The sequence below is a fragment of the Ranitomeya variabilis genome, chromosome 3 (genome assembly GCF_051348905.1).
Source record: "Ranitomeya variabilis isolate aRanVar5 chromosome 3, aRanVar5.hap1, whole genome shotgun sequence".
Taxonomy (NCBI): domain Eukaryota; kingdom Metazoa; phylum Chordata; class Amphibia; order Anura; family Dendrobatidae; genus Ranitomeya; species Ranitomeya variabilis.
In genome coordinates, this window is record NC_135234.1 from 397,925,585 (window position 1) to 397,952,605 (window position 27,021).

The following is a 27,021-nucleotide window of genomic DNA, read 5'->3' on the forward strand; positions in this document are numbered from 1 at the left end:
CCATAGTGGAGTATGGAGTGTGACTGTTTGAGGTTGAGGAGAGGTGTCTTTTATACTGATAAGCTCAAACAGGTGCCATTACTACAGGTAATGAGTGGAGGACAGAGGAGCATCTTGAAGAAGTTACAGGTTTGTGAGAGACAGACATTTTGCCTGTTTTTAGGTGACCAAATACTTATTTTCCACCACAATTTGCAAAATAAATCTTGCCAAATCAGACAAGGTGATTTTCTGGATTTGTTTTCTCATTTTGACTCTCATAGCTGTGGTCTACCTATGTTGTCAATTACAGGCCTTTCTCATCTTTTTAAGTGGGAGAACTTGCACAATTGGTGGCTGGCTAAATACTTTTTTGCCCGCTGTAGATAGATGACAGAAAAATATTTGATAGATAGATAGATTTCCGGTAGGTATATAATTCCTCAAGCCTCCTACATCTAATAATCTTGCACCCTTAAGTGCCTTTCCTGTGGCACTAAAGGGTGTTTAGCCTTGTTTAAATTAATAAACACATAATTTAAAAACAACGACTTGGGGTTCCCCCTATTTTTGATAACCAGCAAAGGTAAAGCAGACAGCTGAGTTGGCGAGTCATGCTGCCCTCAGTGAAACCCAGCAACTCTGATGAGTGGTGTAGTTACTGACTGCTCAGAGCCGAATAGTACTGACGCCTTGAATAACATTGGTCAGAGTTCAATGGGATTTTTTTTCTCGCATAGCAATTGTCTGATTTTTACACTAATGTGAGCAAGCCTAATAGAGACGTACTACAAAAGACTTGCATCTGTAACTGCAAAAGTTAGCTCCTCAAATTTTAATTTTCAGGGGTGAATATTTATGCATAATAAAATTCTAGGGTTTTTTCTTATTTTTTTGTCACAGTAAAATATATTCTGCGCCTTCCACATGATAGACATGTTGTGTAAATAAAGTGCTACATCCCCTCAAAAAATAAGTTTTAATTTCAAGCTGTAACAAAACAAGAAAAATACCAACATTTTTGCAAGACACAGTAGAACCTTTGAAAATAAATGCTTCTAGCATCTTACATTGTGAAAACTGGAGAATGATCTGACAAACTGGTGAATGACCTAACAATGATATTGGAATCTGTTAGTAGGATCAACCCTACTAAGCCATCACTATCAGGATGCAAGACATACAAAGTTAAATAAATTGATACCTCAATATCTACAATCTGATATCTTATTCCAGAGAAATCTACATTTTTCTTAAAGGGGTATTCTCAAGTTATTATTTATCTTTTATATTGTACAGTTGGATTCCTTGGAGTTTGGCACTACAGCCTGCCCAGGCCCTGGCATAGCATGTGCAGTAGTTACATTCCAGGACAGAAGTAAACTCCTAACATACCAGCCACCTCTCTCCAGGCCACTGATTTCTATACATCCATTAGCTGCTAACCTACCTTATCCTCCCTCTTAGCTTATAATCATAATCCCTGACACAGCAGCAGTTTCCACAGTATCCAATCATGACTCTCTCTGTGCTTATTCAGTTCCTGTTATATCTATATGTAAACATAGTGACTCAGAACAAGCAATAAGGGTATGTGCACACGTCAGGATTTCTTGCAGAAATTTCCTGAAGAAAATCGGAAATTTTCAGCAAGAAATCCGCATTTTTTTTGCGTTTTTTTCGCATTTTTTTCGCATTTTGCAAGCGTAATTAGCTTGCAGAATGCTAAAGTTTTCCAAGCGATCTGTAGCATTGCTTGGAAAACTGACTGACAGGTTGGTCACACTTGTCAAACATACTGTTTGACAAGTGTGACCAACTTTTTACTATAGATGGTGCTTATGCAGCATCAATAGTAAAAAGATATCATGTTAAAAATAATAAAAAAAAATAAAAAAAATGGTTATACTCACCCTCTGCAGACAGCCGACCTCCTCAGCGGCGTCCGTTCCTATAGATGGTGTGGTTCAGGACCTTCGATGACGTCACGGTCACGTGAGCGGTCACATGAGCGGTCACGCGACCAATCACAAGACAGCAACGTCATCGCAGGTCCTGAACCACACCATCTATAGGAACGGAAGAGAGAGCATGCACCGCTGAGAGGCGGGAACACTCCGGGGCCATCATAGGGTGAGTATATGACTACTTTTTATTTTAATTCTTTTTTTTTGACCAATTATATGGTGCCCAGTCCGTGGAGGAGAGTCTCCTCTCCTCCACCCTGGGTACCAACCGCACATGATCTGCTTACTTCCCGCATGGTGTGCACAGCCACATACGGAAAGTAAGCAGATCAATGCATTCCTAGGTGTGCGGAACCCCCGCAATTCCGCAAATTTAATGAACATGTTGCTTTTTTTTCCGCGATGCGATTTTTTCACGGAAAAAAATGCAGCATGTGCACAAAAAATGCGGAATACACTGAAAATAATGGGAGGCATATGTAAGCTTTTTTTTGCGTTTTTATCATGTTTTTATAGCGAAAAACCGCGAAAAAAATGCGAAAAATACTGAACGTGTGCACATGGCCTAACAGACCATTATTGTGTAGTAACTAATTGAAGCTGCTCACCAGAACTGTCACTCCAGGAGGTGCACCTGCCCCCAAGCAGCCAAGATGTAAATAGAGACTGCATAGTTATGGGGCCAAACAAGGGCCAAACATAGATCTCCATGAGAATCTGCCCGCAAAGCTTATTTTAACTTAAAGGGGGAGTTACCAGTTTGAGACATGTAATGAATGGAAGTCTGCACTCCTAATCTCATTGCAGTACTACGAGTTCAGTGTGATTACAATTAAGAGAATACGGTAGAACTGAATTTTGTCTCATTACAAACACTTCTGCAGCTGCAATTCTCCTCTTATAGTGCCATAAACTTTGCTGTAGAGCTGGGCATGATTACAATTAACACTTCTTAAGTAGTGATGGGTGAAACCATGAATGTTTGTGTCCCATGGGTTCCATCGATCATTTAAAAAAAGTTTGGTTCGGGTACCAGAACAATACTCGAACTCAAACCCATACCCCATTCAGATGAATGGGAGTCCCGAACATACATTGTTTGCCATGATGTAATCTGCATGACATCACGGCACACACCGGCTCTGTTTGGCGGTAAGATCATTACTATCAGTCAGAGAGCTGTGGTTCTCACGCTGTCAGATGACAGTGTGTGAGCCAGCAGCTCTGACCTGTGGTAAAAAAGGTTACCATCAGTTACAGGCATTGGCTGATGAGAGTACTATTCTCATCATCCCACATCTGCTCTCGCTGATAGCAGAGAGAGCAGGCGAGTTTAATGAGAGTATTCGTCAGCCGGCACCTGTGCTTTAAATAAATAATTTTACAAAAAATTAAGTGTGGTATCTTTTTTTGATAACCAGCACAGGGAAAACCAACAGCTGTGGGCTGCAAACCCCAGCTGGCAGCTTTATCATGGCTGGTTATCAAGAATAGAGGGGTACCAAGCCTTTTTTTTTTATTATTTAAATAAATCATTTTTTTCAAAAAAAGGAGTGGAGTCCCCCCCATTTTTGACAACCAGCCAAGCTAAAACAGACAGTTGGGGGCTGGTATTCTCAGACTGGGAAGGGGCCCATAGATATTGGCCCTCTCCAACCTTAAAAATAGCACTCCGCAGCCTTGCCAGAAATGGGGCATCAATTAGATGCACCAATTCTGACACTTTGCCAGGCTCTTCACACTTCCCCTGGTGAGGTAATAGGTATGGAGTTAACTTCGACTCTTTTACGGCTTCTGACATGATATTCAAGGTGCCAAACCCAAACAGTAACATGGACTTCCTGGAGAAGTTCGTGTTCGGGGTCCGTGCACGGAGGTAGATGTTTGGTAGCTGACAGCACTGTGATAAGAGAGCTACAACTGTAGATGTGCTTGTAATGAGACAAATCTTAACTCTACTATACTGCGTCCGTTGTACTCAGGCACAGGTCTTCAGTGATGCCCACATTAATTTAAAATTATATCTGGAAGGAGAATCTCAGGGACATCTGTGTCATACTCAGAAAGCTTAACTGTACATTTACATATTAAGAAAAACGTGGATTTTTCTTCAAAAAGACCTCAGATCGCAAATAGCAAGTATCATTTCTTCAATTTTCTATGCCCTACATGCCCATTTAGATGGTTTAAGAGGGTTGATCCTACTAAAAGATTCCCTATAACTACTGATAGAATTAGTTCCATGTCTCTTATGCCATAAACACAGATCTTATATTAAATGTTGTGTTTTTGAAAGGGTGGTTGTTAGGGAGCACCTTTAGTTTAATAAAGATGCTGCAATGATTTCCTATTTAGGAGGTTTGGAGACATTGAGAGAAAATGTAATCTTGGTTTTCTCTGAATGTCTCTCTATCTACAGACAGTCATCTAATGGTCTGTTAGCTTTAACTAATCGTTACCAGTGATTTGTTTAACTGATTAATTTTGGGGGAGAAATAAAATTAATTAAAAACTTCTAAAATGAAAATTCACCATAATATCATGTTGCAATAAAATCTGCAGGAAATGTTTTCTGCTAAATTCATGTCCCGTGTGGATGCACTTTAGTGGCATTACAAAAAATGAAAAGGTGCACTGGTCATTAACGTCCAAAACATCCTGTTCGTAAAGAGATTAAATCACTAGAAAATGACATTCATTCAACTTTTTTATCTGTGTTAATGTCAAAAGGAATTTCTTCTGTAAAGGGAACCTGTCAAAATGAAAATGCAGCTCAATGTTATAGTCACTGATGGGACCCCCCACTGCACCGAAAATCCCTCAAAGATAGAAGGTTTAAATTATTAAAACCACAGGTTACCCTGAATGTTTTCTCACAAAACTATATATCAATCTACTCAGCTTCATCTGTTCTAAAACATGGTGGCTGCAGATTGGACTTCATTTACATGATGACAGGTTTTTTTAAAGTGTCCTTCCACCTTGGGACTGAAAAGTTTTTCCAAAAATTGCCGGATTGTGCCTGAAACAAAAAGCCTGATGTGTGAAAGTAGCCTAAGTTGACACTGTTCTCCCCATGCCATTGTGGCTCCAATCTTGCAAGCAGAAGAAACAGTACTGATCTGGGCGGAGAAGTCCATGGGATGTAATTTGACTGTACTTGAGAATTGTATATTCACTTTTAGTCCAAGTGTGGAGGGCTGCTATAAAACTATCAAGTTTAGCTGTTCGGTCCCAAATTTCATCACGTTATGAATTATTAATTCTACTGGGAATAGAGAATCTGAGAATTACATGGCATGATGGTAAAAGTATTCATTTCTTTCTCCATACTAAAATGATGCTGTGCAGTAAGAGGTTGAATGAATTTCCATCCAAACCTCAAAGATATTGACATTGCCTTTCTCATAAACCTGTTTTACATTTAATTTTTAAAGGTTTATGGGCTGGGCTGTTATGTCCAGTGGTCTTGCAGTCCTGCATCTATGTGCCCTACATTTTGCTTATGGATTGGAATCGGGCATGTGAAGAGGTAATTATGTTGTTGAATTAATAAAAAGTTGCTTATTTGCTGCCTATTTTGCAAGTATTATTACTCACATAATTCAAGTCTTAGGATACACCATAAATGTTTGATTGATGTAGAAAGGTGCCACCATGCTCTCTATCAATACTTATATTATTAATATCTTAAAGTACCACTGATTCAAGGATTTTGTAGAAGTTGAAGTGGGTTTACATACTGTATGTAAAGTACAAGCACATACAATGAATGTAAACTAACAGTGAAAGAAACTGTACAGAAGGGAGAACGAGCTACAAAGTATTGGTAAAAAAGACAGTAGGATGGGGGTTGGAACAGCAAAGGTGGTAATGACATAGCAATGAGACAGCTCTGATGAGAAGTGATGAGGTGGCAAGAGAATGCATGGTCAGTGTACATTGGAAGGAGAAATTAAGCAATCGGAGATCAACGCCGCCCCCGCAAATGACATCACTTGCTGGGATGATTTTAGTTTCTGCTCACTCCGTCTCTTCTTCCAAAGGGCATTGACCATGCACTCTCTTGCTGGCTTGTCACTTCTAATCAGAGCCAGCAAGAGAGCACATTGTCACTGTGCATTGAAAAAGATAGTGCACACAGTGTCAAGATCTTAATGCACATCCGTCGTAATTGACAACTGATGCATGCTCAGTAGAGCATGGCCTAACCCAGCCACTGAAACAGACGTCACTGATGCTTCCTTTTTGGGTAGGGGCAGAAGTTGCAGTAACTGTCCCTTGATGACAACTAATTTGAGTATCCCAGGATGCAGTGGGATTGTCAAAGAAAGGGTCATCAGACAGGAAGTAGTTAAAGAAAAATAACATAAATCAGTTAGAAAGAGTAGTGAGGAAACGATAGATACTTTTTGATTAAAGTGTATTAGAAAAGCATAAATAAATGTATACGTGTATCATGAGTACAAGATAAGTATGCCAATTTAACACATGGAGATAGAAGAAAACCTATAAGAAATAAGTGCAAGGACACAGTATACTGAATAAAACTTTTATTGAAAATATAGTTTAAAAAAAAGAGTTAAAAAATGTAAGACCCAAGATAATGCAAGCATATGAGCATAATTTTATATAAATAACATGATATACATTAGATATACGGAGTGTGACCTTGACATTTAAGGTTATTTATGGACTAATATGTATGTGTAGCGCCCCCACTGCCGCAGGGCCGAGGGGTACCCGGTACCGGGCCTCTGAGTCTCTGCTTCTGGGGTTGTCACGGCGGCTAGGCCCCGGCCCGTGACCCTGCCGTGGGGCGCACAGTGAATGATAGGGTGTGGATGTTGGTGGTGCAGTTGTGGGGTGCAGGTCGCGGTAAATAACGAGGACACCAGGTTGCAGTCTCTTTACCTCTTTACTGGAGATCTCTGAGTCCTCAGTCCAGAATACGGTTCACCAGGCTGCGCAAGTCCGGCCGGTCCAATGGCACCTCCAGAGTTCACTTCACAGGTGGAAATCGGTGCCTTCCTTCTTAGCGCTATGTGTTGTAGTCCTTCCCTGCTATGCTTACGGAAAGTACCCCACAACCGTTGTGTCTGTTTCTCGTGTTCCCTCACAACTCGATTAACTGATCTTCTGCTAATCTTCCGTCCCTTCCTGATGTTACAGTTAGAACGGCACCCGTTTGTCGGGTAGGCCTGGAGTTCTTCCGGGACCCTAGAGACGCCCCTCTCCCGCAATTGCCTCCCAAGACTTCATAGGTGATTTAGGTGAGACAGCCCGCCTGAGACTGACTGTCCTGCCGCTGTTTAGAGTATTGCTTGAAGCTGTCTAATGAAATACTCCCTCGGCGTTCCGGCCGCCGGTAGTGCGCCTCAGTAGGATGTTGCTCCGGTCTTACAGCACGACCCCTACTGGTATTCTCCTATTGCTTGATCTCGTTTCTCACTCAGCACAATCTATCTCGCTTCTAGTCCTTTCTTGGGTCCCGCCGCTTCCCGGAGCTGGCGCGGACCCGTTACGTTCTTTTCAATGCTAAGCCTCTGTCAGGATCCCACCCCTGACAGAGACCCTACTGTATCTTCCCCTACAACACCCTCTGCCACAAGGTGTTGCCTGGTTCCAACCCAGTCAGCTTTCTACTCTAACTTCCTGCCTGACCCCCAGTTTACCCACTATGGTGGGGAGTGGCCTAATGAATAGAACCCTTAGCTCCCCCCGGAGGCCCAGCTGTGAAATCTATTGGTGTCTGTGATACCTGATCAGATGAACTCCTTCAGTGCCATCGGACGCACCATGGCTCCCCATAGTGGCGGAGCCACAGTACTGCAACGACCAGGACTCTGGGGCGCTGCACTCCCCCCTGGTTAAACACAGTACTCCGGGACTGGGAAGAAAACAACAATACAGGTTAGCAAAAAGACATACAATTTTTGTTGAGTGCAAATAATAATAAGTATACTTGAACAGAGCTTCCCTTTATGGGAGGTGAGGACACTTGAACGTTACAAACATGGTTAACATTATAAATTACAGGCTATAAATAACTCCTGTTACCCAACCGGGTATTCTACTAAGTACAAAATTGTTGAACAATAATTTAACATTGCCTTTAAGGACTCACACTCTAAATCCACTAAAGACCTTCCTATAATCACATTATAAGGTATTTTAACTCTCCCATTCGCCTTCTTTAAATCTGCAGGACCGCCTGTCCTATCGGCACCAGACCTACTGCCTCTCCTTTCTGTTACAGGACCGCCCCGTTCAGCCAGGGCCTACTGCCTTTTCAACTACTATACGCAGTATAGAACATAACATTACTTTCAGTTTAAGAGCACTAAGTCATCTCTACATGACTCCTATGAGGACTCAGGGTTTACCTTCTATCCTAACTATCTATCAACATTATCTAAACATTTTCTATCGAACATTAAGCCTTCTCATTATCTTTCTTCCTTTCTTGCATGCTGGACACCACATCTATCTCTACGGGCCCACTGCATCCTTCTTCTATCTTTCACCTTTTAATTCTCAGAGCACATCATCAGTATTTCTTCACATTTAACTAATTAAACACATATAACTTTTCTCGTACAACATTATCATCACTTTTCTCTTCATCAACGTTATTGCTACTTGTCTTAAGCAATATTACTATCAAAATGCGGCAAATGAACATCCCCTTTAAGAGGGGATCAAGTCTTTCTGAGGTAGTTCGTCTTCTCAGACTACCAGTCCATGCTGAGCAAAGGTTCCAGTGCGGTATCTTCGCAAAGAGTCTTTAAATAAAACCAGTAGGGAGCGCCTTTAATAAGGTGCAAACTATTTACAAGAAGTTCGGATCATACACTGTTCATGATTTCACAGTTTTTGAAGTAACGTAGAAAAATAGAAAATAACCAAAAACAAAAGGGATCCCAGGTCCATAGAAGGATCCCCTTAAGAATTTACCCTGGACGGGTTTTAGCAATCATAAAAGGCAATAAAACAGTAACTATTTTACAAGTAAGAAAGTACAGTAGAATCTTACTGTGGTGGTCTCCGATCTGGCCTCACCAGGCCAACAGATCGCACTGGTGAGCCAGGAAGCGGTTCCGGTCCCAGCAGCGATAAAATCCCTCGCCGGGAGGCCCTTCTCGTTGGCAGGCGCACACGTTCCTCCGGGGCACAGCGAGGCCGGGCTTCTCGAGGTTCCGCGGGGCCGGGCTCTGCTGCTTTCCCCCTGGGATCACCTTCCGGTGTTTCGGCAGCAGCCTGGAGGGCGATGCATCGCTGGACGCCTCGGGCGACCCAGCCCGTCTCGCCAGCGTCCCTCCTCCACCTCGTGTAGGTTACGGCATCACCTGGCTCCAGATCACGAGTGAATCTCCCGCTGCAGGGCTCCACCTCCTCCCGGTCTACGCGGACTTGTAGCGGCTCCCCGATCTCCTGGATCACTCCTCTTCCACACTGAGGGTTAAAGGCCACCACTACACCCCAGTGTGATGGCGGGATCTCCGGAGCGCTAATTAAATCAATCTGCTCTGCAGGCTGGGGCCGGCTCCGCCACGCTGCCATCAGACGCCGTAGATGTTCGGCGTCCGGCATGATCTTCAGGCCCGGCGTCTGTAGCGTACCTTCAGCCGCGGCCAGGTGGGAAGGAGCAGGGGACACTGGGGACAAACGGATCTCCGTGGGCTGGCCTAGCCGAGTAAGCACGCGGGCATCAGCCTCCAGCCTGCGGGCTAGCTGTCGGGCCTCGGCTGCAGCCACACATTCCTCAGACAGCGGCAGAGGGGGTCGGCCCATCGGTGACCCTGTGAGGGTCAGACCCCGCAGCGTTGGCGTTTCTGGGGCTATGTCAGGTTGCGCAGCCTCAGGCCGGACCGGGTCAGCCCCGCGTGGTGCTCCTGGTGTCGCCATCTTGGCATTTCCTCCAATGTCTTCTTCCCGCGGTCTCTTTAGTGGGCGGCCCCGTCCCCATGGTCTCCACCCTCCAACCAGGATCAGGAGGCGGACCTCGGCTGTTGACGGGCACGTCCTCAGGACACAGAAATACTTAGACTGGGCGGTCATCGCTGTTCGCGCTCTCCAGCTTATCTACGCCTACTTCACGCCCCTTCTCTCTTCAGCGCTGCAATGGCGGCGGATTTTGGCGGTAAAGGGCGCAACACAGTCTTTGCAATAAAGTACAGTCCAAGCACAACAAATTACAGTTCCAAGGCACACATGACCCGATTCTTCAGGCTTAAGTAGATCCTGTTCGTGACGCCAAGTTGTAGCGCCCCCACTGCCGCAGGGCCGAGGGGTACCCGGTACCGGGCCTCTGAGTCTCTGCTTCTGGGGTTGTCACGGCGGCTAGGCCCCGGCCCGTGACCCTGCCGTGGGGCGCACAGTGAATGATAGGGTGTGGATGTTGGTGGTGCAGTTGTGGGGTGCAGGTCGCGGTAAATAACGAGGACACCAGGTTGCAGTCTCTTTACCTCTTTACTGGAGATCTCTGAGTCCTCAGTCCAGAATACGGTTCACCAGGCTGCGCAAGTCCGGCCGGTCCAATGGCACCTCCAGAGTTCACTTCACAGGTGGAAATCGGTGCCTTCCTTCTTAGCGCTATGTGTTGTAGTCCTTCCCTGCTATGTTTACGGAAAGTACCCCACAACCGTTGTGTCTGTTTCTCGTGTTCCCTCACAACTCGATTAACTGATCTTCTGCTAATCTTCCGTCCCTTCCTGATGTTACAGTTAGAACGGCACCCGTTTGTCGGGTAGGCCTGGAGTTCTTCCGGGACCCTAGAGACGCCCCTCTCCCGCAATTGCCTCCTAAGACTTCATAGGTGATTTAGGTGAGACAGCCCGCCTGAGACTGACTGTCCTGCCGCTGTTTAGAGTATTGCTTGAAGCTGTCTAATGAAATACTCCCTCGGCGTTCCGGCCGCCGGTAGTGCGCCTCAGTAGGATGTTGCTCCGGTCTTACAGCACGACCCCTACTGGTATTCTCCTATTGCTTGATCTCGTTTCTCACTCAGCACAATCTATCTCGCTTCTAGTCCTTTCTTGGGTCCCGCCGCTTCCCGGAGCTGGCGCGGACCCGTTACGTTCTTTTCAATGCCAAGCCTCTGTCAGGATCCCACCCCTGACAGAGACCCTACTGTATCTTCCCCTACAACACCCTCTGCCACAAGGTGTTGCCTGGTTCCAACCCAGTCAGCTTTCTACTCTAACTTCCTGCCTGACCCCCAGTTTACCCACTATGGTGGGGAGTGGCCTAATGAATAGAACCCTTAGCTCCCCCCGGAGGCCCAGCTGTGAAATCTATTGGTGTCTGTGATACCTGATCAGATGAACTCCTTCAGTGCCATCGGACGCACCATGGCTCCCCATAGTGGCGGAGCCACAGTACTGCAACGACCAGGACTCTGGGGCGCTGCATATGCAATATTATTAAAGGGCTTGTCTGAAACTCAAAAGTATTTTAATCTTAAATGTCTGTCTGTTTATTGTCATATTCTAATCTCTTTTCTAATATAAGAAAATCTATAAGAAATACCATAAGTGCAAGGCAACAGTATACGCAATAAAATATAACTTTTATTGAAAATATAGATTAAAAAGCGTTAAAAAATGTAAGACACAATATAATCAAAGCTGATGAGCATAACATTCTATAGATAACCTGATACACATCAGATATTATAATAGAGCCGCCGCCTCACCACCGCCAGAGCCGCCGCCTCACCACCGCCAGAGCCGCCGCCTCACCACCGCCAGAGCCGCCACCTCACCCCTACCTTCTTTCTCTTCCCCACTATCCCATAGAATGTAAGTCCACAAGGACAGGGTCCTCTCCCTTCTGTACCAGTCTGTCACTGTAATCCCGTTTACTGTAAACGATATCTATAACGGTGTATGTAACCCCTTTCTCATGTACAGCACCATGGAATCGATGTGTTTGCTTGTAACCAGGGTAAACATCGGGTTACTAAGCGCAGGGCCGCTCTTAGTAACCCGATGTTTACCCTGGTTACCAGTGTAAATGTAAAAAAAACCAAACACTACATACTTACATTCCGGTGTCTGTCGCGTCCCCCGGCGTCCGCTTCCCTGCACTGTGTCAGCGCCGGCCGGCCGTAAAGCAGAGCACAGCGGTGACGTCACCGCTCTGCTTTAGGGCCGGCGCTTAGACAGTGCAGGGAACCGGACGCCGGAGGACACGACAGACACCGGAATGTAAGTATGTAGTGTTTGGGTTTTTTTACATTTACACTGGTAACCAGGGTAAACATCGGGTTACTAAGCGCGGCCCTGCGCTTAATAACCCGATGTTTACCCTAGTTACCCGGGGACTTCGGCATCGTTGGTCGCTGGAGAGCTGTCTGTGTGACAGCTCTCCAGCGACCACACAACGACAAAACAGCGACGCTGCAGCGATCGGCATCGTTGTCTATATCGCTGCAGCGTTAATGTGACGGTACCTTAAGAGCTTGGAGGCTGCTGACTGATGTATATCTATGGGTATGCTGAAGTCATCCATAATATTAGTGGGGATGTCCGTAAAGAGAAAGTGGATGATAAAGGAGGTTGCAATGCTTGAGGCTTGGTATATGAAGACCACTTGGTTGGAGGGAGAGTAGGCACATTAGGATGTCCATGCAATTGGCAGTGCCTGGTAGTGCAATCTGTCTTATTGTATTCTAAAGATCATAAGTGTTATGGGGACAGGGAATTTCTTTAATTTCTAGATCAGCTAGATTCAACATAGGGTTGAAAATAACATTTATTTTTATGGGGAGTATACATTTATTGCAATTTGTATACAGTAACGGACACAAGTTTGGACACATCTGTTAATGAAACGGTTTTCCTTGTTCTCATTGTAATGTGCACATTGTGGATTTAAACTGAAAGAAACAAAAAAAAAACTTATTAAAACACGGAGTCACGAAATACGTGCAAAACAAGCCTGAATATGTGTTAAACCTTATATTCCAATAAGAACAAGGAAAACCATTGCATGAACAGATGTGTCCAAACTTTTGGTCAGTACTGTACATACTGTAAATGATTTATAGGTTACTAAAACAAGAGTGAAGACTGTCCCCATCATTTTTAAGATTATTGTCTAGGTCCTCTCCAAGAGCACACTGGTCAATCACTTTCACAACAAAGAAATGCATTTTCTTTCAGGTAATTTTATTTGCAGATGTGTATAAATTTCTAAAATCAAATTTCATTTTTGCTAGGCTAGAATTAGGTCAGGTGTCCAATCAAAGAAAGCTGAAAAAAGCAGCAATGAAAATGGTAAGAACCATAATTTACATATTAAATCAGTAATATATCAGTAATAAATTAAATATATGGGTCTTGTAAAAGATCACTTATCGAGCGGTAATTTTGTAATATACAGTAAGTGGTGATCTGAGCATTGATCTTGGATTATGTGACTCTATGTGGGGGCTTAAACTACTTGGATGAAAAAAATTATCTTACCGTAATTTAAGCTACATTGGAAGTAAATCTGTCAGCAAAACAATCGGTATTTACCTGCAGCCATATTCCTGATCTGCAGGTAAATGCAGTTCTAAACATATGTGGTTGTCTAATTGGAAGTATGGCAACTAGAAAAAAAATGAAGTTATATTGTGCGTTTACTGTGTATTGAGTGCTGATAGTTCACTGCCTGTTGTACCACACCAATCACTAAAAGTGAGAGACTGCAATAAAAATGTTACATTTTCTATCTCCAGTCACATGTTTCTATTTGACAGCTATTAGACAGCTATTAGACAGCTACACATGTTTAAGCCCTTCATGACCAGTGGTATTTCCGTTTTTGCAGTTTGGCATTTTGCTCCCCTTTTTCCCACAGCCATAGCTTTTTATTTTTTGGTCAATATAGCCATGTGAGGGCTTGTTTTTTGCTAAATAAGTTGTACTTTTAAACAACACCATTGGTTTTAACATATTCCACAGTTGTTGTTTTTTTTTTGTTTTTTTTACCATGTTCATTACATGCTAAAACTAATATGCCAATATAATTCTCCAGGTCATTACGAGTTCATAGACACCGAACATGTCTAGGTTCTTTTTTTATTTAAGTGGTTAAAAAAATCCCAAATTTGGTAAAAAAAATATATTTTTTTGTGACCTGAGTCTGGGTTAGGGCTTATTTTTTGTGAAGTTTTTTATTGATAGCATTTTGGTGTCCACCGTTGCCCGTTATTGCATTTTATTGCAATGTAGCAGAGACCAAAATTCTGACATTTTGAATTTTTTTCTCGCTACGCCATTTAGCGATCACATTTTTTTTTATATTGATAGTGACGGGGTCACTGATGGGCGGGATTAGTGACGCGCTTCCAGTAAGCGAGGTAAATGCCACTGTCAGAAATCGCGATTCCACCCGCTGCTGTTGCAGGCACATATCGGCTGTATAGATCAGGGACCAAACAGGGGGATTCCGGCATCGGCGTACTATTACACCCAATATAGTCCTCCGCAGCCACCCACACAGACGGACATACACTAGACCTTGTCTTCACCCGTCTCTGCTCTCTATCTAACTTCACCACCTCCCCTCTCCCTCTATCCGACCACCATCTGCTCACTTTCTCATCCCTGTTCTCCTAACCGGTCACCCATGTCCAGCAACATACGCACCCCCGCAGAAACCTTGCACATCTAGACCCTCGCACACTCTGACTCTATCCTACCACTAGCATCCATATCCTCACTCCATGACACAGACAGTGCCACTGCTTTCTACAATTCCACTCTCGCATCAGCTATCGACACAGTTGCCCCTCTCTTCCATGGCAGAGTGCAACGTATCAATAGACAACCTTGGCACAATAACACCTCTAAAAAGCTCCTGCAAGTGTCCGGAGTTGCAGAGCGGTGTTGGAAGAAAATGCACTCGAAAGATGACTTCACTGCATTCAAACAGGCAACACTCGCTTTTAAATCTGCTCTCACCTCTGCTAAACAGGCCTACTTCACAACCCTCATATCTTCCCTATCCTACAACCCCAAACAGTTAATCAAAACCTTTAACTCCCTCCTCCGCCCCTCACTGCCCCCTCCAACCTCCCTCATCTCTGCTGAGGACTTTGCCACACACTTTAAAAATAAGATCGACCAGACAAGGCAAGTCTTCATTGTTTAACCACCACAACCACTTTGTATACCAGACCAATGCCCAAACCCCATAACCTCCCTATCCAACATCACTGAAGGGGGCTTAATTGTCTCCTCTCCAAATCGCACCTCACCACCTGTGCGCTCGACCCCATCACACCTCCTCCCCAACCTCACCACCACACTTATCCCATCCCTAACCCACCTCTTCAACCTATCACTAACTTCTGGCACCTTTCCTTCTGCTTTCAAACATGCCACAATCACGCCTATCCTTAAAAAGCCAACCCTCGATCCAACTGCTATGTCCAGCTATCGCCCAATATCGCTGCTCCCGTTCGCTTCCAAACTCATGGAGCAGCACGTCCACACTGAACTTTCCTCCCACCTCTCATCTAACTTGCTCTTTGACGATCTACAATCTGGTTTCCGCCCCCATCACTCAACTGAGACAGCCCTGACCAAAATCACTAACGACCTACTTACAGCCAAAGCGAACGGACAGTACTCTGTACTCCTCCTTCTAGACCTGTCTTCTGCTTTGGACACAGTTGACCACTGCCTCCTACTACAGATCCTCTCCTCCTTTGGCATCAAAGACCTCGCCCTATCCTGGATCTCCTCTGTACCTTTCCAACCGCACATTCAGTGTCTCCCACTCCCACACTACCTCCTCATCCCACCCTCTCTCTGTTGGAGTCCCCCAAGGCTCTGTTCTAGGACCCCTACTCTTCTCAATCTATACACTTGGCCTGGGACAACTCATAAAGTCTCATGGTTTCAAGTACCACCTTTATGCTGATGACACTCAGATCTACCTTTCTGGCCCAGATGTCATCTCGCTGCTGTCCAGAATCCCAGAGTGTCTATCAGCTATATCTTCCTTCTTCTCCTCTCGCTTCCTCAAACTCAATGTGGACAAATCTGAACTCATCATCTTCCCTCCATCCCATAGATCTTCCTTACCTGACCTATCTATTGCAATTAACAACATCATGCTTTCCTCCATACCAGAAGTCCGCTGCCTCGGAGTAACCCTTGACTCTGCCCTGTCCTTCAAACCACACATCCAAGCTCTATCCACCTCCTGTCGCCTCCAGCTCAAAAATATCTCCAGAATCCGTCCTTTCCTCAACCGTCAATCTACTAAAATGCTTGTGCATGCCCTCCTCATCTCCCGCCTTGACTACTGCAACATCCTTTTCTGTGGCCTCCCTGGTAACACCCTTGCACCTCTCCAGTCCATCCTTATCTCTTCTGCCCGACTAATTCATCTCTCTCCTCACTACTCCTCCGCTTCCCCCTTCTGCAAATCTCTTCACTGGCTCCCATTCCCTCAGCATATCCAGTTCAAATTACTAAGACTGACCTACAAAGCCATCCATAACCTGTCTCCTCCATATATCTCTGAACTAATCTCCCAATATCTTCCCTCATGTAATCTCCGTTCCTCCCAAGACCTCCTTCTCTCCTCCACACTTATTCGCTCCTCATCCAACCGCCTCCAAGACTTCTCCAGAATATCCCCCATCCTCTGGTATTATTTGCCCCAACACCTCCGACTATCAACCACATTCGGATCCTTCAGACGGAACCTGAAAACTCATCTCTTCAGGAAAGCCTACAGCTTGCACTGACACCACTGCCTCCTCATCACTACCGGAGATACTGCCTCACCAGCACCGGAGCTCCTGCAACCCTCACCTATTGTCTCCTTCCCCATAATCCTGTAGAATATAAGCCTGCAAGGGCAGGGTCCTCGCCCCTCTGTACCAGTCTGTAATTGTTAGTTTGTTTACTGTAAGTGATATCTGTAACTTGTATGTAACCCATTCTCATGTACAGCACCATGGAATCAATGGTGCTATATAAATAAATAATAATAATATAAGAAAAAAGTAAAAATGGTCAAATATAACCTAGAATAAAAACAATGCATAGAAAACCTACAGTAAACAAGTAATAACAAATGTCAAAAGATGACCTGTGCCCCTTACCAGCCTGAGAATACCAGCCCCCAGCTGTGAGCTTTAGTGAGGCTGGTTGTCAAAAATCGGGGGGACCCCACACCGGGGTTTGTTAATTATGTATTTAAATAATTATAAAAACAGCGTGGGGACCCCTCTATTCTTGATAATAAACCTTGCTGAAATTGACAACTGAGGGTTGCAGACCCCAGCTGTGAGTTTTGCCTGGTTGGTTAAAGAAAATAAGGGGGAACCCACGCCGGGTTTTTCATTCATTTACTTCGTTATATCTCAGGCAGTGGGTGAGGAATTCCCTGATTATCCGCACCTACTGTCACTGTTATTAGCGGCTGCAGATGTCGGATGATGGGAATAATAGTTCCAAAAGCCCCCACCTGCTGTCAGCGCTCTGACTTTAATATAATTATCATCATTCTCCTCTGCTCGCGCCTATCGCCGGCAGAGCAGTGGAGAATGATGAGAGCCATCTTCAGCACCTGCCGCTTACTGTAACGCTTCTTCCCGCTGCTGATGCGTGTCACATGGATGACATCAATTTGTGTTCTCCTTGTGCACGTGTGTGGAACGTTTTGTTGCCCATTCTGACAGTAAAAAACGGACATGTCTACGTGTGGGGCACACAGACACACGGTCTGTGGAGACACACTGACATGTTCACAGACCCATTCATTTGAATGGGTCTACATGTGTCAGTGTCTCCGGTATGTGAAAAAGCACAGAGCCGGGTGCACCACTATCACAGCAATTATAGACGCGATACTCCAAATCAGGATGCTCCACAAAGCATGGAAATGAAAGCTACAACAAAAGAAAAAAAGACCAATGCATATAAATGCGCATACCTGCTACAAAATACCAAAAAATACAAATTTTATTAGAACAGCAAAGACACAGACATGGATATAAAACCAATTAAAATAACCAAAACACCTAACCCCATGTTGCACATGTAGAAAAAATATATATTGCACATCTATTAGTGCTAGACAACACGACCCGACAATACGTGCCAAAGAACTATATATGGACTGTCATAAGATTACAGCAAACATACATGGAATAGATGTTACACATATGATAGATATAATATATGGAAACTAGTGTTGAGCATTCCGATACCGCAAGTATCGGGTATCGGCCGATACTTGCGGTATCGGAATTCCGATACTGAGATCCGATACTTTTGTGGTATCGGGAATCGGAATCGGAAGTTCCCAGTGTATGGTTCCCAGGGTCTGAAGGAGAGGAAACTCTCCTTCAGGCCCTGGGATCCATATCCATGTAAAAAAATAAAGAATTAAAATAAAAAATAGGGATATACTCACCCTCTGACGCGCCCTGGTAGTAACCGGCAGCCTGCTTTGCTTAAAATGAGCGCGTTCAGCACCTTCCATGATGTCACGGCTTCTGATTGGTCGCGTGCCGCTCATGTGACCGCCACGCGACCAATCACAAGCCGTGACGTCATTCTCAGGTCCTAAATTCCTAGAATTCGGAATTTAGGACCTGAGAATGACGTCACGGCTTGTGATTGGTCGCGTGGTGGTCACATGAGCGGCACGCAACCAATCAGAAGCCGTGACGTCATGGAAGGCCCTAAACGCTCTCATTTTAAGCAACGGAAGCTGCCGGTTAACAGCGGTAAGGTGCAGGGGCCTCCGGACAGGTGAGTATATCAATATTTTTTATTTTAATTCTTTATTTTAAACATTCATATGGATCCCAGGGCCTGAAGGAGAGTTTCCTCTCCTTCAGACCCTGGGAACCATAAGGGATACCTTCCGATACTTGAGTCCCATTGACTTGTATTGGTATCGGGTATCGGTATCGGCGAGATCCGATACTTTTCGGGTATCGGCCGATACTATCCGATACCGATACTTTCAAGTATCGGACGGTATCGCTCAACACTAATGGAAACATGTAAATGACCGAACCATAATTTTTGCTGTAAACATAATTAGACAGAGAGTGGGCGTCCCCAAAACTGTCATAGACATATGTCCATCAAGTGTGTAATGTAAAACAACAAGCGGGTGTGGTGCGCCCCTGCCACAAAGAAGAAAAAGAAACCCTACAGCCAAATAACCAGGCAATGTTAATGAAAGGGGTATAGGCTAAAAGGCCTGCCAGAAAAAAAGGCCTATGACCAGCTTGATACAAATGACTGGAACTAAAGATTGGCAGATAATGAACCTACCCCAAACATGGTGCAAATGGCTGGGTTTGGAAAATTAGCTGAGTCTCTTTTTCTTCTTTGTGTAATCTTATGACAGTCCATATATAGTTCTTTGGCACGTATTGTCGGGTCGTGTTGTCTAGCACTAATAGATGTTCAATATATATTTTTTCTACATGTGCAACATGGGGTTAGGTGTTTTGGTTATTTTAATTGGTTTTATATCCATGTCTGTGTCTTTGCTGTTCTAATAAAATTTGTATTTTTTGGTATTTTGTAGCAGGTGTGCGCATTTATATGCATTGGTCTTTTTTTCTTTTGTTGTCTCCGGTATGTGTGAAAACTGTCACCACACGTACCGGAGATACAGATGTGTGAAAGAGGCCTAATATGTAGGTGCATATGTTGTGGCCATTAACAGACAAATTAAAACAATGCATGGAAACCCTACAGTAAGTACGGTAAATAATAACACATGTAAAAAACATAGGATACTTGATTAACATTTTTTTTTCATCAAAAAGCATAACAGCCATCCAAAGGCAATAGGGAGTACCCAATCAAAATGGTTTAAAATGTCATTTAAATGCAGAATTTCAAAATGGCTGCAGGTAAATACCATTTTTTGGCTGACAGGTTGTTTTTCATCCTAAATCTAAAATGTCCTTTCTAAATATCTATCATTACACCATAAAAAGTTTTATAATTAGCTTTATTATAAAATCCCTTATACTTCTCCCTATCTAACTAATCCTAAATCTGTTTTTTACAACACTTCGTGTGATGTTTCATTTGAGAGGAGTCTCAAACATGACATCACAGCAGGTTGTGCTGCACTCCCTTCCCTGCAGCATCTATCACCCCTCCTGAAACAAGACGTCATCAGGAGGTAGTACTGCAGTTAAGGTACCATCACATTAAGCGACGCTGCAGCGATATAGGCAACGATGCCGATCGCTGCAGCGTCGCTGTTTCGTCGCTGTGTGGTCGCTGGAGAGCTGTCACACAGACAGCTCTCCAGCGACCAACGATGCCGAAGTCCCCTGGTAACAAGGGTAAACATTGGGTTACTAAGCGCAAGGCCGCGCTTAGTAACCCGATGTTTACCCTGGTTACCATTGTAAATGTAAAAAAACCCAAACACTACATACTCACCTTCTGATGTCTGTCCCCCGGCCTCAGCTTCCCTGCACTGTCTCAGCGCCGGCAGCAGAGCGGTGACGTCACCGCTGTGCTTTACGGCCGGCCGGCGCTCACAGTCAGTGCGGGAAGCTGACGGCGAGGGGGCAGACACCGGAATGTGAGTATGTACTGTTTGATTTTTTTTACATTTACAATGGTAACCAGGGTAAACATCGGGTTACTAAGCGCGGCCCTGCGCTTAGTAACCCGATGTTTACCCTGGTTACCAGTGAAGACATCGCTGGATCGGTGTCAGGCCGGCGTCACACTAGCGAGTTTTACGGACGTAAGAGCGCAGAAAATACGTCCGGAAAACTCGCCAAACAAACAGCACAATTATTCTCTATGGGGCTGCTCCTATCAGCCGTATATTACGCATCCGTAATATACGGTCTTGTACGGCCGTAGAAAATCGCAGCATGCTGCGTTTGTCACCGTATTGCGCAAAAAAACACCAATGAAATTCTGTGGGGGCGAAAAAAATACGGATTCCACACGGACCAGCAGTGTGACTTGCGAGAAATACGCAGCGGTGTTAGTGAAAAGCCAGTAATTCAATTGCCGGCTTTTCATTTCTCCTGCACAAACCTGACATGATATGAGACATGGTTTACATACAGTAAACCATCTCATATCCCCTTTTTTTTTTGCATATTCCACACTACTAATGTTAGTAGTGTGTATGTGCAAAATTTGGGCGCTGTAGCTGCTAAAATAAAGGGTTAAATCGCGGAAAAAATTGGCGTGGGCTCCCGCGCAATTTTCTCCACCAGAGTGGTAAAGCCAGTGACTGAGGGCAGATATTAATAGCCAGGAGAGGGTCCATGGTTATTGGCCCCCCCGTGGCTAAAAACATCTGCCCCCAGCCACCCCAGAAAAGGCACATCTGGAAGATGCGCCAATTCTGGCACTTGGCCTCTCTCTTCCCATTCCCGTGTAGCGGTGGGATATGGGGTAATGAAGGGTTAATGTCACCTTGCTATTGTAAGGTGACATTAAGCCAGATTAATAATGGAGAGGCGTCAATTATGACACCTATCCATTATTAACCCAATTGTATGAAAGGGTTAAAAAACACACACACACAATATTGCAAAGTATTTTAATGAAATAAACAAACAGGTTGTTTTAGTATTTTATTGCTCGCTCAATCCATCCGGAAGACCCTCGCTTGGCAAAATAATAAACCCACAATATACATACCCTCTGATGTACTGTCAGGTCCCACGAAGTAAATCCATCTGAAGGGGTTAACTCATTTTACAGGCAGGAGCTGCGCTAAAGCTAAAGTTCATCTGGTGGATGAACTCATATGAACTCGAGCGTGGGAACTTTTCCAAGGCTCCAGTTCATGAGTTCATTAACGAGAGGGTGCCTCACCACGACTCAATGTGAGTACAGATCACTCAGCTTTCCTTTCAGCACCCGGGGCTTACAGGCACGAGCGAGTGCTTTAGCACAGCTCCTGCCTGTAAAATTAGTTAACCCCTTCAGATGGATTTACTTCGTGGGACCTGACAGTACATCAGAGGGTATGTATATTGTGGGTTTATTATTTTGCCAAGCGAGGGTCTTCCGGATGGATTGAGCGAGCAATAAAATACTAAAACAACCTGTTTGTTTATTTCATTAAAATACTTTTTAATCGTGTGTGTGTGTTTTTTAACCCTTTCATACAATTGGATTAATAATGGATAGGTGTCATAATTGACGCCTCTCCATTATTAACCTGGCTTAATGTCACGTTACAATAGCAAAGTGGCATTAACCCTTCATTACCCCATATCCCACCGCTACACGGGAATGGGAAGAGAGAGGCCAAGTGCCAGAATTGGCGCATCTTCCAGATGTGCCTTTTCTGGGGTGGCTGGGGGCAGATGTTTTTAGCCACGGGGGGGCCAATAACCATGGACCCTCTCCTGGCTATTAATATCTGCCCTCAGTCACTGGCTTTACCACTCTGGCGGAGAAAATTGCGCGGGAGCCCACGCCAATTTTTTTCGCGATTTAACCCTTTATTTTAGCAGCTACAGCGCCCAAATTTTGCACATACACACTACTAACATTAGTAGTGTGGAATATGCAAAAAAAAAGGGGATATGAGATGGTTTACTGTATGTAAACCATGTCTCATATCCTGTCGGGTTTGTGAAGGAGAAATGAAAAGCCGGCAATTGAATTACCGGCTTTTCACATATATCGCGCTGAATTAAATATAAATACAGAATATATATATATGTGTCTCAATGACATATATATATATATATATATATATATATATATACTGTATATATGTTTTCCCGAACATTTGAGCACATAAATCCATTAGATGTCGGTTTTGCAAGCCCGTGAGAAAATATCGCAGTACGGATGCCATACGGATTACATACGGAGGATGCCATGCGCAAAATACGCTGACACACCCTGCCTACGGATCACTATTTTGGGAACATTTCTCCGTATTACGGCCGTAGTACGGACGTATAACACGTTCCGTATTGTCTTACACTGAGTGTGACTCCAGCCTCACACACACCGATCCAGCGATGTCTGCGGGAGATCCAGCGACGAAATAAGGTGCTGGCCTTCTAGCTCCGACCAGCGATATCACAGCAGGATCCTGATCGCTGCTGCGTGTCAAACACAATGATATCGCTATCCAGGACGCTGCAACGTCACGGATCGCTAGCGATATCGTTGTTAAGTCGCTCAGTGGGAAGGTACCTTTACTTACTACAGTTTCTTGCATAGCCATCCTCTGAAGATGTCCTGGATCTATCCTCTGCTTCTATCTCAGCCACATCTTCTAACTGTGAAACTAAACATCATCAGGCGGTGGAGAGAGAAGCACCTTTAAATGAATCATTATCAGGGGGTGGAGCTCGTGTCACTCACTGCTTCTATCACCGCTCCCAGATAATGATTTGATTGAGGGCTAGAAGCTGTTGGGCAGTGCTGGTGTCACTCACTGCTTCAATCTCCACCACCTGACATCTTGTTTCACAGTTAGAAGATGCAGTGAAGAGAGTAAGGGTGCGTGTCCATGTTCAGGATGGCCGGTGGCATCGTCGGAGCGGCGAAGCCGCTCGGCGCTAAGCCCCGCCCCCTTCTGGGACGCGATGATGCCGGATGTGTTAACTGTACACATCCGGGATCATCACACTCCTCGCATAGGGCCCTGTGTTATGCCTTGCGGGGACGCAGCGTCCCCACAAGGCATACGGACATGCTGCGATCTGAAAAGACGCGCAGCATGTCCGGAGTTGCAGGGAAGACGGATGCGTGTTTCCACGCATAGTGGACACGGGATTTCATAAAATCCTCTCCACTATGCTGGAACATCTGGACGCTGCGTGTTTGACGCTGCAGCTCTGCGCAGCGTCAAACACGCAGCGTTTACTGACCGTGGACACTCACCCTAACAGAGTGCTGGTGCTGCACTCACCTCCTCCACAGCTTGTATCACCATGGATCCATAAACGTCTTTAGAGGGTGGCTATGCAAGAAACTGTAGTAAGTAACTGCAGCACTGCACAATGATGATGTCTTGTTCCAGGAAGGGTAATAGACTCTGCAGGAAAGTGAGTGCAGCCCTAGCCTCCTGTGACATCCTTTTAGAGACTTCTCTCAAATAAAACGTCACAGGAAGTACAGCAAACAAAAAACACATTTAGGGATTAGTTACAAAGGCAGAAGTGTAGGGCATTTTATAATGAAGCTGGTTAGGAACTAAAGATAGAAATTTAGTAAGGACATTTTTGGTACCAGACCAACCCTTTAAACGTTAATCTTCTATATGGGCTGTGTGCATAACCAAATACAAACAAAGATAACCTTTTAGTCTCAGACCAATGGTTTAATAAAGGCTGGTGCCTATAAAAATAATATCTTAACTTGGTCACTAAACATCTTTTTTTTTCTGCCATTACTAATATTGCTATTCTCTGGGAGTAGAACACTGGAATAAAATATCTCTTGGGTTAGGGTTCTCATCAGTTAACTGACTGACACAATCCATTATATGCGGGTATTTATTTGTGAATCACTAAAAATTATTTCTTTATAATTGCATAGGAGAGCATTCTGATGCTGAAAATAAAGGTGCAATTAACCTATGTAACATCGCTGAAGAGACTTATGAAGCAGAAATGGTGTCAGAAGATAATGTGCCGTTAGAGGCATCCAATGTTGTCGGAGAAATACTAACAACAAAACAGCTAATAATCAGGCGCGGACTTGCATTATTTATATGTGTGTCCATATTGCTGTTTGGGATTGTAATCTATTTAATTAAAAAAAAATAGGTATTGCTTAGAGGGGTTGTATGATAGTATAATACAGTTTCTTTTAGGCATGAACATGAATAGTTTTAAAATAATAAATAGTGACATAATCACCTTTTAGCACCTCATAGGTTGAAGCGCAGGTGACTCTAGGTCTATGTTGGCTCCGCAATTGGTACATGCACTGTTCAGAATTTAAAAGGACTGCTGCATTGAATGAATGGTCAGGTATCTAGTGTTTTGTGGAATTGGATGTTTCTGTGATGACATGCTCATGTAGTCACCTGATCAGGGCAGCCATTCACAGAATACAACATTCCTGGTAACTTCGGAACAGACCAGACATGGCTCTGATAACTGGCCTAGACCTCCAGAACCACATACCTTGAATCCGTGGGTATGCTGAAGGGCGAGTATGCCTACGTTTATTATTTTAAAACCATTCATGCCTAGAAAATGTATTCAAGTGTTGGACAAACCGTTTAAACAGTACCTCCTGTTAAAAACATCATACAGTAGTGCAGGAGCAATAGAAATTTTACCAAAAACTGTGCACTTTGCATAGCAAATTCTGCTTCTAAATAGCAGCGAGGACTGAATGGGGGTCTATGCTGTTAGCTGCTAATACCTATGCACTGAAACAAAGTGTCTGTCTTTTGGAGTCCCTTATCAGTACATAGGTTAGTGTTATAAAAAGTAGTGTGGTTATAATAGATATATAAGGCCAGGACACAGAGTAGGACACTGTATTCCAGGGTGCATAGATATTTGCAGCCCACAGCAATGACAGACTTAGGCTAGTTTCATACTAGCATTCGGCAGGGCTGCGGATGGCAGCCTTTTTCCTCCATTAAGCCCCACCCACTGCTGCACCTCTTCCTTCAGCTCCGCCTACGTCTGCATGCGTCCTGCGTACCCTATCTTTAACATTGGGTACGCAGGCCATGCGGATGTATGCAGATGCCTCCGCATGCCTCGTTTTGACGCTGCACCGACCGCAACATGTTGCGCTCGACGCAGTTCAGCGCAGTATTAAAACGACGCATGCGGAGGCATCCGCATACATCCGCATGGCCTGCGTACCCAATGTTAAAGATAGGGTGCTCTGGTGAGATGAAATCAAAATCGAACTTTTTGGCAACATTGCCAAACGATATGTTTGGTGTAAGGGCAACACAGCTCATCACCCTGAACACACCATCCCCACTGTCAAACATGGTGGTGGCAGCATCATGGTTTGAGCCTGCTTTTCTTTAGCAGGGACAGGGAATATGGTTAAAATTGATGGGAAGATGGATGGAGCCAAATACAGGACAATTCTTGAAGAAAACCTGTTGGAGTCTGCAAAAGAACTGAGACTGGGACGGAGATTTGTCTTCCAACAGACAATAATCCCAAACATAAAGCAAAATCTTCAATGGAATGGTTCACAAATAAACGTATCCAGGTGTTAGAATGGCCAAAGTCAAAGTCCCGACCTCAATCCAATCGAGAATCTGTGGAAAGAGCTGAAAACTGCTGTTCACAAACAATCTCCATCAAACCTCACTGAGCTCGAGCTGTTTGCCAAGGAAGAATGAGCAAGAATTTCAGTCTCTCGATGTACAAAACTGATAGAGACATACCCCAAGCAACTTGCAGCTGTAATCGCAGCAAAAGGTGGGGCAACAAAGTATTAAGCTAAAGGGGCCGAATAATATTGCACATCCCACTTTTCAGTTTTTGAATTTCCACAAAAATGTAAAATAAGCGATAAATTTCATTCAACTTCACAATTGTGTTTCAGTTGTTGTTGATTCTTCACCAAAAATTTACATTTGGTATCTTTATGCTTGAAGCATGATATGTGGCAAAAGGTTGAAAAGTTCCAGGTGGCCGAATACTTTCGCAAGTCACTGTATTGTTCCAATAAATACATTTCTTTATGTAAATAAAAAAAAAAAACAATAAAAGTACACATATTTAGTATCGCTGCGTCCGTAACGACCAGACCTATAAAAGTGTCCCACTAGTTAACCCCTTCAGTGAACACCGTTAAAAAAAAAAAAAAAAACAGGGCAAAAAACAATGCTTTATCATCATACCGCCGAACAAAAAGTGGAAGAACACGCGATCAAAAAGACAGATATAAATACACATGGCATCGCTGAAAATGTCATTTTGTCCCGCAAAAAATGAGCAGCCACCCAGCGTCATCAGCTAAAAAATAAAAAAGTTATAGCCCTCAGAATAAAGCGATGCAAAAATAATTTTCTTTATCGCTTCATTGGGGGACACAGGACAACCATGGGTGTATGCTGCTGCTGCTAGGAGGCTGACACTATG

At 44.2% G+C, this 27,021-nt stretch overlaps 1 protein-coding gene across 4 annotated transcripts in view; it reads left to right on the forward strand.

The window, feature by feature from the left end:
• The window catches only part of LOC143816127 (multidrug and toxin extrusion protein 2-like), a 372,861-nt gene extending 346,070 nt beyond the window's left edge, over positions 1 to 26,791 (forward strand). For 2 of the 4 annotated variants that reach the window (XM_077296136.1, XM_077296138.1), the window contains 3 exons: positions 5,384 to 5,478; positions 13,171 to 13,228; positions 24,488 to 26,096. In XM_077296136.1, coding sequence (XP_077152251.1) covers positions 5,384 to 5,478; positions 13,171 to 13,228; positions 24,488 to 24,717 — 383 coding nt within the window. In that variant the 3' untranslated portion in view covers positions 24,718 to 26,096. Of the gene's footprint in view, positions 1 to 5,383; positions 5,479 to 13,170; positions 13,229 to 24,487 lie in introns of all 4 variants that reach the window. The other 2 variants (XM_077296137.1, XM_077296139.1) reach the window with 2 other exon arrangements.
• The last annotated feature ends 230 nt before the right edge of the window (positions 26,792 to 27,021 follow it).